This window comes from Delphinapterus leucas, chromosome 10, assembly GCF_059928025.1.
Source record: "Delphinapterus leucas isolate spDelLeu-1000000601 "Yukka" chromosome 10, BTC_Dleu_Yukka2, whole genome shotgun sequence".
NCBI classification, from domain to species: Eukaryota; Metazoa; Chordata; class Mammalia; order Artiodactyla; family Monodontidae; genus Delphinapterus; species Delphinapterus leucas.
In genome coordinates this window covers 29,594,087-29,609,596 of record NC_143138.1, presented here as the reverse complement: position 1 = coordinate 29,609,596, position 15,510 = coordinate 29,594,087, and the positions used below count along the sequence as shown (strand labels likewise).

Genomic DNA, 15,510 nt, shown 5'->3' with positions numbered 1-15,510 from the left:
TTTTATAGAACTTAGCTTAAGTTGTAACTTAGAGACCTACCTCCAACAAGTTGAGGGGATTAAAAACCACACACACACACACACACACACACACACACACACACACACGGTAAGAAACAATCTCCTTTCCTTTGGAGTATCTTTCTCCCCCACCCCTCCTTGTCTTATGCAATACCAAGGCCTGTACACGTGCAGATTAGGCAAAATGAATGATATTTGATCTCTGGTCATTGATCCACAAAGGTTACTAATAGGCATCTATAGGTCCATAAGGCTTCTGCTGCTTTGGTTCCAAACTTGGGTTACAGAAATCTTTTCTAAGGCTGCCTGCAGAGCTGCCTACCTAGGCTTGCCATCTATTGGGGGTCCTACAGGGAAGCAGCATAAATATTATACATACTTCTCATGCTTTCAGGAGCCATAAACCTCTGTAAGCTCTGCTCTCTTCCTCTAGCAAGAGGGGGTGACTTTTTAGATTGGGGGAAGGAATCCCTTTCCCAATACTCTCCAAAGTACTTTATCCAGAAGACAGAAGTGGCTTGAATCACTTCTGTCTTGTGCTCTGCCATGCGGGTCTCCTGAGGGAAGGTACTCAGAACTTCTGCTTAAATGGGGGATAATGAAAGGGAGAAAGTGGGGAAGTTATGATTTTGTTCAGCCACACATACGTAAGTGTATTCTTATTTTGTAGATATATATACATTATGTATTTAACATATGCACTTAGTGTTTATATCCACAAATAATTTGTCAGTTTTAGTTTTCAAGGGATCTATTTACTATAAAAAAAAATCTGTCATGGACCCCAGTGGATTTCATGTGGTGGTATGATTTTCTATGTTATAGGTCATATATATATTATCCAAGAGCTAGCTAAGGCTCATTGATATTTTTATTGATTTCTGCAGCACTGAATGCCAAAGGAGCTATTCTCTATGCCTTTGAAATGTTCCGCCTCAAGTCCTGTGTGGATTTCAAGCCCTATGAAGGAGAGAGCTCATACATCATCTTTCAGAAGTTTGATGGGTTAGTATGAAATTTTACAGAGTGTGAAAATCACACGTCCTTTGATTATAAAAAGTGACACATCTCTTTCAAAGGCTAAAAGAAGAAATTGGAAAGAAACTAAAAGAAAAATCAAATCTTTCACTGTGAATTTTTTTAAGTGGCATCACATTTTTAATGAGCTCTGTAGAGAATGAATTGTTTGGAAACCTCGGGGAACCAGGGAGACTCATCTCAGTTCTTTTCCAGGGTTGAGGTTATGCTTTAAATTACAGTCCTTTTTTTTTTTTTCTGGTACTCGGGCCTCTCACTGTTGTGGCCTCTCCCGTTGCGGAGCACAGGCTCCGGACGCGCAGGCTCAGCGGCCATGGCTCACGGGCCCAGCCGCTCCGCGGCATGTGGGATCTTCCTGGACCGGGGCACGAACCCGCGTCCCCTGCATCGGCAGGCGGACTCCCAACCACTGCGCCACCAGGGAAGCCCCCCCCTTTTTTTTTGTCAGGTTTATTAAAGTATAAAATGCATCCTTTTGATGGCTCTGTTTTAAATTATAGTACTCTGAAGGCTGGACCTCTTTGAAAAGTTCTAGATGTAGATTTGCTTTTCAGAGTTACTTATTTCTAAGAAGAAATAAATGGTATATCAAGAAAGAAGACCTTTTTCTTCAGCGGTGTGTATATGAACCAGTCTGAGCTAGATGAAGTTGGGAAGCAAAGCCACCATCTGCCGTGACTCTGTAGGTCTGTGTCTTCAAGACCCAGCTGGAGGTATCTCTTCACACTGCAGTTCCCAACATGGCCTCTAGGTGTTGCCTGGATTTCGTTGTCTAGTTCTGAAGGTGGGGATTTTGTTAATCATGGATGGGTAACAGACGTAAAGAAGGAAGTTAGCACATGCTTTAGCTTCTCAAGAAGAGTCTTAGACCTCAAAAGGTGTAGGCTTGGCAAGTAGGGGTGGTGGAGTAATAACAAGTGAATAGTTCTAGTATGCTATGGTGACCACAGAAGCAGGACATAGTGTGAAGTGAAGATTCAGGCAGAGCCAAGCTGAGTGGCAGAGAGATGAAGAAAGGAGAAGGATGGAGAGGTAGAGGAAAGGGAAGGACAAATGGGAGGTGGAAATAGAGGGAAAACCCGAATTTGGGGGACTCTTATTGCCTGTGGTCGGGAGATGTCTCTATTACACTTAAGTTAGGGGAGAGGAAAAGGGAGGAAGAGGGTCCAGGAAAGGGGCTGGCCCAAAGCGCCCCAAACCCTTCAGGATCCTGGTCCTCTGAAGCTGGAGGTTAACTGGGCTCTTTCAGAAGGACAAGGTCAAAGATTTAGAGTGGTGGAGTTACGGTATTTTGCAACTTACACCTTTCCTTTGGGGAGGGATGTTTAAAAAAAGATAAATAATAAATGCTTCCTCTGGATTGTGGATATTTTGCAGAGTAAACTCTGAATTGGTAATAAAATGCTACCGTCAGGCAAGGTGATAATGGTGATGTTTGCACAACTCAGTACATTAACTAAAGATCATTGAATTGTACACTTAAGATTGGTGAATTTTATGGTATGTAAATTATACCTTAATAAAGTTGTTAGAAAATAACTAAGGTCTATCTTTGAGTAGAAATCAAGCCTATTAGCATTTGAACTTATATGATGTTAGCAATCTTGGCAAAACAGTGGCAGGTAATTTAATGTGATTGTCACCAAGGAACTCACAATTCACTGGTAGCATTTAAACTATCGTCAGATCTCTTATTCTGTTGAGCGTTGGTTAAGGTATAGATCCTTGTTGAGGTGGAAAATCAGATGTACGAGAAAAGACAAAAATAATTGGGAAAAAGAGGGGAAGAGGCTGAACGTGAGGAATTTAGAGTATGGGCTAGCAGTTCCTGAGTCCACTATTTTCTGAGGGAATTTATGGGTCCTTCTTGCCTGGAGCCCTTCAGACATAAGTTAGGCCACCTGCTGTGTGCTGTCATAATGCTGCAGATTGGGTAATACCCCAAGAAATGAACTTGATTAACTTGCATTTTTAATGAGGTTCTTTTTTATGATCATAAAATAGATGCCTGCTCATTATAGGAAATTTGAAAAGTCATGAAAATGTAAAGGAGAAGACGTAAATCAACCACAGCCACTGCTCAGAGACAGCTTTGTGGTATAAAAGCAATAGTGTTGTTCTTTGGAATGCCCCATGGGTTTGTGAAGGTGAAGAAAAATGCCTATTTTTACTTCTTTTTACCTGATGCATTATTAGGATTGATTTGCCTTTGAGTATGTAGGCATACTTTTATAATGGCCTATCACTTTTAAAGCCTGCATAATAGTCTCTCCAGGGAATGTTGCTTTTTTCACCAGTGCCCTATGTTGATGAGAATGCTATTAATAGTTTCTTTTTGAAATCAAACCTAAATTTCTTCAAACCTAACCTAATTTCTGTTTTGGAATCCTATGAATTACAGCTGCTTAAGAATTCTCTAGAAGAAAATTTCTTTCTTCTCTTTAAAGGTGCTGGTCTGAGGTTGGCGACCAACACGTAGGACAGAACCTTTCCATTGGCCAGGGATGCGACTACAAGGCCATCATTGAACATGAGATCCTGCATGCTCTGGGGTTCTACCATGAGCAGTCAAGGACGGACCGGGATGATTATGTGAACATCTGGTGGGATGAAATTCTTCCAGGTGTGTATGAACCCAAGGTGCTATTATCATTATCACTTGCTCAGCCCAACCCTGGGATGACCAGGCCAAACCTATGTATGAATGGGAGCTTCAATTTCTCCAGGAGGAACACAAAATATGACCTCTCCTGTAGGCTGTGCTCATCTGATCACAACTGATCCCATATAAGTGTCTCAGGGAAAGGCGAATGGTGGTTAACTAAATGTAGGGTTAACTGATAATCAAAAGCTCTTGCTTTGTTTCAGTGTTTTTGTTGAAAATCTATCTAAAATTCTATTCTCCTGTCTTAGTGAGTAAAATGAATTAGGCCCCTGAGGATGTCAGGGTCCTTTTTCTGCATGTGAAATCTTGTGTAGAAAACTACATGAGGTTTAGTTGACTGTATGATAATCCTAAGACATACTCCAGAATTTTTTTTGGTGCTTTACCAAATCAACAATAGGTGTTTAAAAACAAAACAGCTACAGCAAAAAACAAAACAAAACCACCTTTTATCTGAATTTGCACTCCCAATTGTGTTAATTCTAGCTAATAGTTTTTCTGATTAATCAAAATGCACAAGTCTTTTCTTTCTCCTTTCTAAGCACCTCTTTCCTTCTGCCCCCAACCCATAAAGGATAACACCATAAACGATAACACAGTTTTATTTCACATATTATTATGCAGTTACTCTAAAAATTCTGATGAAAATGTTATAACTCAGTTTACCAATGGACATTCCATGCTGTGTTTCTGAAAACATCTAGTTTTTTAAAAAAGATTCTTTTGATTTTAAAGTCTTTAATGAATTTGTTACTTCTGTTTTATGTTTTGTTTTTTTTTTGGCCATGAGGCATGTGGGATCTTAGCTCCCTGACCAGGGATCAAACCTGCACCCCCTGCATTGGAAGGTGAAATCTTAACCACCACAGGACCACCAGGGAAGTACCAACACCTCGTTTTTGATTAGGAATTAGTTCAGGAAGTGGAAAAGCATCATTTTTGGCAGTGATAGCTTAATGAAACTTTAATGTTTTGGAAGTGCCTTAATTATGACCACACATGGTTTTCATGAAGCAAACCATTGCCTTGTAATTATCTGTTTCATTTAGATCCCAATTTAACATATGAGATCACAGATTGCAGTGCATCTCTAATAATTTTAGGGACTTGGAAAAACTAGCCATACTTTAAAATTAAATATCAGTCTCCAAAAGACTTCTGCCAGAACTAGCTCGTTTTGGAGTAAGCTGTAACCATGGGTCTCACAGGAGGCAGGGGTACAGATGGCTAATCCTACCAAAATCACCTCTGGGGTTTCTCAATCTGTGTCCCTCCCGGCACCTCCTATTCTGATATTTCATGAATGTGGAGTACTGGTGGGAGGAGGGGAAACTATGTGGTTTGTAAAAGCCTAATCCGTTACCAGGATTGGACCCACACATATACTCCCACCCATCCTACCATTCAACCACTGAGCTAGAGGCCAAGTAATATTCTTCTTTGTCCCCCGATACAATCTAGAGAAGTTCTAGACAGTATTCACCCAAGTATGAAATAATAGATCAAAAACAGTATATTTTGTCTCCCAGGGGTAATTGCCTTATATCTGGGTCTGTGTAGATGCGCCAGAAGAGTGCAGATCAAAGGACCGAATCTCTGCTTGTGAGGCTCCGGGCAGTATTAGACTTCGTCTGAATTTGCTAGAGGCCTGAATTTCTTACTTTCTCTTATATACTTAACTCTGCTGAAAATGACATGAGGAAGCAGAAAACATTCGCATTTTTAAGTCTTGAAGAACACAATGCTCGGTGCTTTTAAGATAGTTTTAGACCATATGAGGTCCCCTTTCTCAGAGGGAGCCTGTACACTTACAAGGATAATTTGCAGACATGCTCAGTTTTGGGTTGAGCATGAATGACTCACCATGTTTGCTCATCTCCTGTCTGTGTTTTCATTAGGTGTAATTTCATATATCTAAACTGCTTGCAATCACTGGAGAACGCTTCTCAAATGAGACATCAAATCCAGTTTAGATCATAAGCAAGGGCAGTATTATTGCTCAGGGTAATTTATGACTTTATTGCATCTCATCTTCAGTTGATGGCAATCTTATTATTTAACCTAGGAAGATACTCTATTGACCATATAGTTCTCTCCCCAAATCCATCTCTGTTTCTGAAGTCAGAATTGTGTTTTCTGGATCTGTTTTCTTTTATTAAGCAAAACACTTCTGAGGTCTAGCAGGGGGTCTACAGACTACAGTCTGTGGGCCATATCTGTTTGCTTTTGTAAATAAAGCTTTATTGGAACATAGCCATGCCCATTTGTTTACATACTGCCTATGGCTGGTTTTGTGCTATAACAGCAGAGTTGAGTAGTTGTGACAGAGACCATACATCTTGCAAAGCCAAAAGTATTTTCTATCTGACCCTTTACACAAAAGTTTTGCCCATGAGCTCTGGTTTACAAGATCACTTCCTCTTCAACCTCTCGGCTGTGAGTTCCCTGAAGGACCATGCCTGTCCTAGTCACTGCCAGGGACCACCACCCACCTAGCACAGCTCCCAGTAAATAGTAGGCATGACAAAAATGTGTTGAGTTAAATTTTAAAATGTATTAAAAAATTTATTTGGTAAAGCATTCTGATAAGTATCCTTGGATAATAAAGAATAAAACTATCTATTTTAACCTGATGATTTTATTGCAAGTTAAGGAAAACAGCCAGTGAGTTGAAAGTGCCTTAAGATACCACTGAGAGTTACCAGGAGACCCCAGACCCACGCCCAAGTCCTCACACCCCCTAAATGCTTTTTATAATTTTGCCCCCTTAACGGCCATCTGAAGACCACATGCTCTGGAAGGAATGACTCTCCTCCTTCCCTGTTGGGGTTATTTATTTCTTGCAGTTCTGTACCAACTTTGAAAATGCTTCGATCCCTCTTGGATTAAGTCCCCATAAAACCCTTGTGAGTTGGGAGGATGTAACATCAGTATTGTCGTTTTATAGTTAAAACAAGTTTTGATCAAAGGGGTTCATGGGCTTTTCCAAAAGCATCTGGGGACCACTGCCAGGCTGTACCACACTTCTCCAATCCTGAGTGTACCTGAGTTGATGTCTTTGAAAGTTGGTCACATTTTCTTCTAATTATTAAAAACAGTTGGATGGGAAGCTAGAAAGGGAGAAAGAGATGATGAAGGTGGGAAGTTTTGACTGGGAGAGTTATGAGTATTCTCATTCGGTTTTTCTATCACTTCCTAAGAAGGGAATTAAAAACCGTGAACTTCCCATTATTGCAGCTGAACCAGTAAATTCCTGATGGCTGCTGGATTAAAAGAGTATCTGGGTGGTTTCTCATTTCAGCATTTCACATTGCAGGGCATATTCTCTTACTTATGCTAATCTCATTTAAAATATTTTCATTTTCTATTTTGAAAGGAAAGTCAGTTTTCTTCCTATTCTGTTTTTCTCACCATGGGGCAATTTCTAGAACAGGAGAGTGTGAGCCTTGATTGACAGGACGCCACTTTCTCGCCAGGTGCTAAACTTTCCTTCTGCCCGTTAGATTTCTTTTTCCTAAATTGTTGGAGAGCTGGCCAGGTACAGCTCTTGGTGGATGAGGTACTTGGCTGTTAGCAAGATGAATCAATCCTGAATATTTTCCTGAGTTCAAAAATTCCTTTTCCTACCATGAGGAATACCTGCCTCCACTTTGATATCTTATCTTCTCTTTCTTAAATCCTCATACATACACACACACACATTTATTTATTTATTTATATGTATAAAAATGAATCTTTGATTTAAATATACATTTAATAACATGCATTGTATATTTACATTATATTTACATTATAATATATGTATATATTATGCACATATTTAATAATATGTATATATTTATTATTAATTATAACATGTATTTTTTTTCTCTTTGGGAGTATTTACCCATTTGTTTAATTACTATGCCAGTTTCAAGCTACCACACAATTTTACTGAACAAGGAGTTAGGGAAAGATTCTCAGAATCAGTTCTCCTGACCTGGACAAGGTGGCCCAGCTCATGACTCTTTCCCACTGAAACCAACTTCCTCTTACTTTTTAAAAAATTTATTAATTTTATTTATTTATTTTTGGCCGTGTTGAGTCTTTGTTGCTGCCCACAGGCTTTCTCTATTTAATATCCATTATAATAATTGTATGTACTATTATATAATATATTAGTACTTTACAATGTTATTAGTAAAAATTAATATATATTAATTTTATATACATTGTGCAAATTATAAAATATGTTAAATATGTATATATATTTAGATCAAAGATGCATTATTCTGCCCCCCCTCCCTTATTTTGGTCTCTGCTTGAGTATCTAGTCAAAGAGGGTAGGATGGGGAAATGACATGACTGATCAGGACCTGTGGATTCCCTCCTTGACAGGTTATCAGCACAACTTTAACACCTACGATGACAACTTCATCACAGACCTCAACACACCCTATGATTACGAGTCTTTGATGCACTACGAGCCTCTCTCATTTAACAAGAATGCTAGTGTCCCCACCATCACAGCCAAGATCCCTGAGTTTAACTCCATCATTGGGCAGCGCCTGGATTTCAGTGCTATCGATTTGGAGAGGCTGAACAGAATGTACAACTGCAGTGAGTACCTCTGGGTCTGAGGACTGGGTAACCCCCCCTGACCTTACGGGACTCCTGTACATTTTCCTTTGTGTTAATTTGTTAATTTTGTTAATTTGTCCATTTCATTAAGGACATTTGTTTCCCTATCCTTAGAAAAAATTGTAACACCTACCCCACAAGATGGTCATGAAAATCAATTATGTGTTTGTGTTCTGTAAAGTGAAAATATTGGGCCAATGTAAGGAGCTGGAATTGTCCAACTTCTTCAGCTTCCCTTTGAAGGGTGCATCCTTATGTAAAGCCCAAGATAGTTATAGGCTTGAGAGTATTTTGTATCTTAAATTCTTTGTCCAGGTTAGTGGTTCCTGGAGTCCTCTAATGCTCAGAGATGGGATGTTTTCTAAAATGGCCCCATTGGTCTTCAGAGACACATTCTTTAATCCTGTTCAATATGTATGTAGAGAAGATCTACTAAGAACAAAGCCCAGCATAATAGGTACCTCATTCTTGATCTAAAGGAGTCGATGGTTGGCATTAACAGAAAAGCATGATGGTAAGCCTTTTTATAGTTTGACTCTGTGAAGTGTGTAGGGCTGCATCTGTGTTGGCACGTTCTGCTATCTAATGCATGACGGTAGGACTTACAATTGAGAAAAATCAAGACAACGAAAGGCTCATGATCCTGCTAAAACAATGACATCTTAGTAGCCTAAGTCATTAGGTATTTGACATGAGAGGCCTTAAATTTTTAACCAGGTGACAAAAATATCATTTGCAGCCACAACTCACACCCTTTTGGACCACTGTGATTTTGAGAAGGCAAACATTTGTGGGATGATTCAGAGTACCAGAGATAATGCTGACTGGGTCCATGAGGACAGCACTCAGCCTGGACAAGCGGATCATACCTTGGAGGGACGATGCACAGGTCAGTGAAGGCAGCAAGGAGGTACATTATGGAGGTTCTCCAGGTTCAAGGGGAAATGGCAGCTGGCATGTTTGGCCTCAGCTGGAATGCTAGTTATCAAACCTGGAACTCTGAATGAAGACAAAAACCATTTCTCATATCTTTATTATTATTATTTTTGCGGTATGCGGGCCTCTCACTGTTGTGGCCTCTCCCGTTGCGGAGCACAGGCTCCGGATGTGTAGGCTCAGTGGCCATGGCTCACGGGCCCAGCCGCTCCGCGGCATATGGGATCTTCCCAGACAGGGGCACGAACCCGTGTCCCCTGCATCGGCAGGCGGACTCTCAACCACTGCGCCACCAGGGAAGCCCGACATATCTTTATTATTAACGCAATAAAAAGCATCCGGGTTCCGGGCATGCAAAAGAAAGGTTCATGTAAGTGATGACAAAACTGATACAGACATAATGGTTGATATGACTTTGTACTTGTTGCTTATCTAGTTTATATAGCGTGTGTGTAACACAGGAAACTGTACTCAATATTTTGTAATAACCTATAAGGGAAAAGAGTCTGAAAAGGAATATCTATATCTATCTATCATCTATCTATCTATCTATCTATCTATCTATCTATCTATCTATCTATCATCTGTCTATCTGTCTGAATCTCTGTGCTGTATACCTAAAACTAACAACGACACTGTAAATCAACTATACTTCAATAAAAATTTTTTTTAATTTTAAAAAATATATGACTTTGTAGGACTTCCCTGGTGGTGCAGTGGTTAGGAATCAGCCTGCCAATGCAGGGGACACGGGTTCGATCCCTGGTCTGGAGAAATCCCACATGCCGCAGAGCAGCTAAGCCCGTGTGCCACAACTACTGAGCCTGTGCTCTAGAGCCCACGAGCCACAACTAATGAGCCCACGTGCATAGACCCCATGCTCCGCAACAAGAGGTCCCACTGCAATGAGAAGCCTGCACACTGTAACAAAGAATAGCCCCCGCTCGCCACAACTAGAGAAAGCCTGCGGGCAGCAACAAAGACCCAGTGCAGCCAAATATATATATATATATATATATATATATACGACTTTGTAAATTAGGGCAATGTCTCTAACAGCAGTGTCCTCCGGTGGAACTACGGTGTGCACCACATATGTAATGTAAAATTTTCTAACAGTCACATAAAAAAGAAACAAGGGAAATTCTCTTTAGTAATATACTTAACCCAATATATCCAAAATCTTAACATTTCAATGTGCAATCAATATAAAAACTATTAATGAGATGCTTCACACTTCTTTACAGTAGGTATTTGAAACCTGGTGTATATTTTATCCTTACAGCGAATCTCAGTTTGGACTGGCCACAGTTCAAGTGCTCAGTCGACATATATGTTTGATAGCTGCCATATTGGATAACAGCTTCCTGTACATGGTTTGTGCAGCGAAAAAGCCGTAAAGTCAGGAGAGACCTGGGTTTAAAATCTGGCTCCACCACGTGCTAATTGTGACCCCAGGAAGTTGTTTTTGTTGTTGCTGCTGTTGAAGTCTTTTGGCTTTTTGTAAGCCTCTCTGACCATCAAGCTATTGATCCTTCCCAGCGAGCTTGCAAAGAGATAATGCATCTAGAATCTTCAAAGGCAGACCAGCAGCCTGACTCCCTACTTATTTCCCCCATCATCCCTTTCTCTCCAGAGGTTCTATTTATTTTTCAATTTCTATCTTAACACCCTTTTATTATGTGCTTGTCATTGAAATTGTACCAACCCTATTTGGAAGCAGGCGGGGTTATAGATTATAATAGCCTTTTAAAGATTGGACTATCCTCAAGTCCCTTAGTCCACGCCTGTGTGAGAGTTGGTAAGAGTTCCTTCACAGAAGAGACCCAGCTTATCACCCAGATGCCAGGCCACCAGGGAGAATGTCAGAGGTTGTCAACAATTGCCACTCTTCCTCGCGCCTTGGCAAAGGGCGAAAGTCTCTGTTACACATCAGATTGTTAAACGTATAATCTCCAGTGTCCAAAGGGTGATCTACACCTGAAGTTCTCTTTAAATTTCCATCATAGCCTCTAATCTAATCTCTCCTGTGGGTTTGCTGCTAGGCTAATGTGCAAGTTCCAGCTAAACAGAAAGGTGATTTCCGTGTGAGAGGAATCTGCTGAAAGAATATTCTAGCATTTTAGTAGGAAAGGAAAGGACCACAGCCCAGAGAGGTAACTAGAAAAGCTTTCTCAGGTTAACTTGACCAGCCATTATGCTTCTTCCACAGGAGGCACATAACGGGATGGGGTTTCCTTTGCTAGAGAGCACTGCCTTATTCAGGTAGATGCATACACTCAAAGAGCTCAAAGGATAGAGGCCACTTCCCACTTGAATCCCAGAGAGATGAATGAATACCCAGTTACTGGCAGCTCTAGGGCAAGAATTCAGGTCTCCTGACTCCTCAGCTTGAGTTATTGGGCTTGCACTTCATACTTCTGACCTCAACTGGTGGAATTCCTGAGCAAGGATAACCAGGAGACCTTCTTAGCCCTGTGAGCTCTTGTTTACCCTAACCCAAGCCCTCAGCAATTCACGACACAAAAGTCTAAGGCTAGTAAGATAAAGTATTGAGAAGAACATACCGGCAAATATAATTTACCCTGATGATATATTAAAGATATATGGTATTTTTCAGCTTTGTGGAAAGCTTATTTAAACATCCTTGCTCATGCCCCATATGTGAGGCAGGATGAGGCAAGGACTCATATTGTCAAAGTACCTGGAACTGTAGACGCTCACTTCATTTTTACTTGATGAAATGTTTTGAGTGGAGCATTTGGTAAGAGGTTGAGTATTGGAGTAAGTTTAGATGACTTCTTTTTTTCTTTTTTTTAAAGAATGGTAACATTTTTATTTATTTATTTTTATATTTATTTATGGCTGTGTTGGGTCTTCGTTTCTGCACGAGGGCTTTCTCTAGTTGTGGCAAGCGGGGACCACTCTTCATCGCGGTGCGCGGGCCTCTCACTATCGCGGCCTCTCTTGTTGTGGAGCACAGGCTCCAGACGCACGCAGGCTCCGTAGTTGTGGCTCATGGACCTAGTCGCTCCACGGCATGTGGGATCTTCCTGGACCAGGGCTCGAACCCGTGTCCCCTGCATTGGCAGGCGGATTCTCAACCACTGCGCCACCAGGGAAGCCCTAGATGACTTCTTTATATGCAAGAATTGTTCATTGTCCTTGCCTTTGAAAAAGTGTGCTGGTTTTCCAAGTGATGTATTTGTTTAGCCACCTGCTTGTTTTGGGGGAGAGAATTTTGAGATACATGAGTTGGGCAAACCCAGCCTCTGGCATAAATGTAGACCCTTTATCCCCTCTTTCTTAGTGTTCCTCCAAGGCTTTCTTTACATTCAGGAGAAATCCTCAGTTGGTCCCTAATATGCCTTGAATGCCCCTTCTTAGAACACAGTAAAGGTGATTCTTTACCACTGATAGTACATCCAGTTATTAGGCTACAAAAGGATGAAACTGAACCCTTCTCATTGTGAATATTTAAAATTCAATTCCTAAAACTTTGAATCCCACAGTTTCTTATATAGCTAGGAGGCCATCGCTTTTCCTTGGATTGAATCTCTAAACAACAAAGTTAATGAAGAAAATGGAATTCATCTCACAGACACTAGATTCCATCAACTTTGCTTAAAGTCTGTATTTCCTTAAGTCAGAGGTGTACATTTCACAACCTTGGGAGCAAAGGCAATCAAAAGAGGCAGTGGAGAGCTGTGACTTTGACCAGCAATTCTGCCCATGGAGACAGACAGAATATTTACTGACAAACAACCTTTTTATTTTCCCCAGAAGAGTTCTAGCCTTTGTTACCTGGATGATGGCTGTTGCTCACTGTTTCACTTTGCCTGGGCTGAGGGCACCCTGGGGTATTTGTGGCCAGAGGTGGGACTTTAGGGTCCTCTCTCCATAGGTGCCGGCTACTTCATGTACTTCAGTACCAGCTTGGGGATAGCAGAGGAAGCAGCCCTGTTGGAGTCTCGGATTCTTTACCCAAAGAGGAAGCAGCAATGCCTGCAGTTTTTCTATAAAATGACAGGAAGCCCTTCAGACAGACTCATCGTCTGGGTCAGGAGGGATGACGGTACAGGCAACGTTCGCAAGCTGGTCAAGGTGAAGACCTTTCAAGGTACTTAAAGGCATCTTGCGAGGCCTGATTGGGCTTCACATTTGGGATTGTGCTTTTTCTCCTCCTTCCCCTCCCTCTCCTTTTTCACCCTCCTCCCCCTCTGTCTCCTCTTCCTTCCTTTCCTCCACCTCCCTTCTGCCTCTTTGAAATGCATAATGCCTGGCATGTTTTAACCACTCAATGGATGTTTTAACCGTTCAGAAATTGCGGGTTCAGGTGAGGCTGAAATATACTATTGAAAGAGGCCAATCAGGGAAAGAAAAAAGAAGGCCAATCAGAATATAAAAATCTAGTTTTCTCTAGAGCTTTGGAGAAAGACAGAATAGAGAAAATTGGTGATTCAAAGGTGGAGATTGGAAGGTAAAAGGGAAGCTGCATCTGTTTCAGCAAACTGATTGATACCATTATTTAATACACTGAGGTAACTCGAAACCTACTTGTGAAGTTGGTGGCAAGCAAGTGACTTGTATACATTAACTTCACTAAAATCACTTATATATTCCTTAGTGATACTTTATGTATTTCGATAAGATCATGAAAACCTTAAAATGCTAAGGTAGTTAGTTGGTTGTGAGAGTAATCTGACTGAAAATCAAGATCCAGGGTTATAAAAGCTAAGTACTTACACTCTTTTATTATGGTGGTGGTTCGTTCATAAATAGAAAAGGAGAGACGTGTTTTTCTAGTTTTCCATTCAACAAAGAATTTCTCAATTAAAATGAGATAAAGGAAGCATTCTTTGCGCACTTCTAGAAGAAGCTGCTGCTCTTGAAGGGTGGAGGCTTCCTTAGTAAAGGCTACTCAGAAGAACGGGGGCCCAAATTGTCTCTACCCAGGTCACTCTGTGGGTAGAAAATACTACAAATAATGGTTTTGAGGGGTTCACTTTTCTGGCTGAAATTTACAGAGCATCTTTATCAAATAGAGAGATGACAGCTAGGTGCCCTTTAAGAGTTGAGAATTTGCTGTGTTACCAAGGATTATAAATATGGACATATGAAATTGCCATTGTTTGACCTTTAACTTATCAAAGGTCTGTTTTATACGATTCCGCCCAATACTTGTGCATTCAGTGCTAACATTAAGGGGGTGGGGTGCATTTATACCAACAAACCCAGGGGAAAGCCCAGAACGTGCAGAATGGAATAATATTGGAAAACAAATTCATGATTAAGACTTTTATCATAAATCAGAGTGTGTCTTTGTTTTTTTTTTCTTTTTTAGCTATTTTCCCATACTAGATATGTGACTTTGGAAAAGTTCCTTAACAAGTTTATAGCAGTCCTCTCCTGTGTTTGTTGTGAAGATTACATGAGATCGTTCATGTAAAGCACCTGCCACAGTACGAGGTTCCAAGTAAGTGCTCCAAAAATGTTGGTCACAGTTGTCACCAGTTTTATTCTCTGTCCTCAGGAGATTTTGACCAAAATTGGAAAATTGCCCATGTTACACTAAGAGAGGAAAAGAAGTTTCGCTACCTTTTCCAGGGCACAAAGGGTGACCCCCAGAACTTGAGTGGGGGAATTTACCTGGATGACATCACTTTGACAGAAACCCCATGCCCCGCAGGGGTTTGGACGGTCCGGAAATTCTCTCAAGTCCTGCAGAACACAGTTAAAGGGGACAAGCTTCAGAGCCCTCGATTCTACAATTCAGAGGGCTACGGTTTGGGGTTGACCTTGTACCCTCATGGCAGAACGATCTCCAGGAGCTCTGGGTACTTGGGACTTGCCTTTCATCTGTGTAGTGGAGAGAATGATGCTGTCCTGGAGTGGCCAGTGGAGAACAGACAGGTGATAATGACAATACTTGACCAGGAACCCGATGTCAGGAAGAGAATGTCCTCCAGCATGGTGTTCACTACCTCCAAGTCCCAGACGTCTACAGGTAGGTGGTTAGAAGACCTGCCCCTCCACCTGGAAGGGCCAACAGACACAGTTCTCAATCTGTACAGGAGAGATTAACTTTCCCCTCATATTTCCTCCTTGGGCACATCTACAGCAATGTCATGTTGGAGCATTAAGTTAAAATGTCCTTGTTTCTTTTTTCTTTCATTGAAGTGTAGTTGATTTACAATGTTGTGTTAGTTTCAGGTGTACAGCACAGTGAA

General features: G+C 41.0%; 1 protein-coding gene across 1 annotated transcript in view; it reads left to right on the top strand.

The window, feature by feature from the left end:
- Positions 1-15,510, top strand: part of MEP1A (meprin A subunit alpha) — a 30,855-nt gene that overhangs the window by 9,186 nt on the left and 6,159 nt on the right. Inside the window, exons 6-11 of the mRNA XM_089918644.1 lie at positions 909-1,026; positions 3,507-3,682; positions 8,102-8,323; positions 9,084-9,233; positions 13,185-13,400; positions 14,814-15,287. Of these exons, the coding sequence (XP_089774770.1) occupies positions 909-1,026; positions 3,507-3,682; positions 8,102-8,323; positions 9,084-9,233; positions 13,185-13,400; positions 14,814-15,287 (1,356 nt within the window). The remainder of the gene's footprint in view (positions 1-908; positions 1,027-3,506; positions 3,683-8,101; positions 8,324-9,083; positions 9,234-13,184; positions 13,401-14,813; positions 15,288-15,510) is intronic.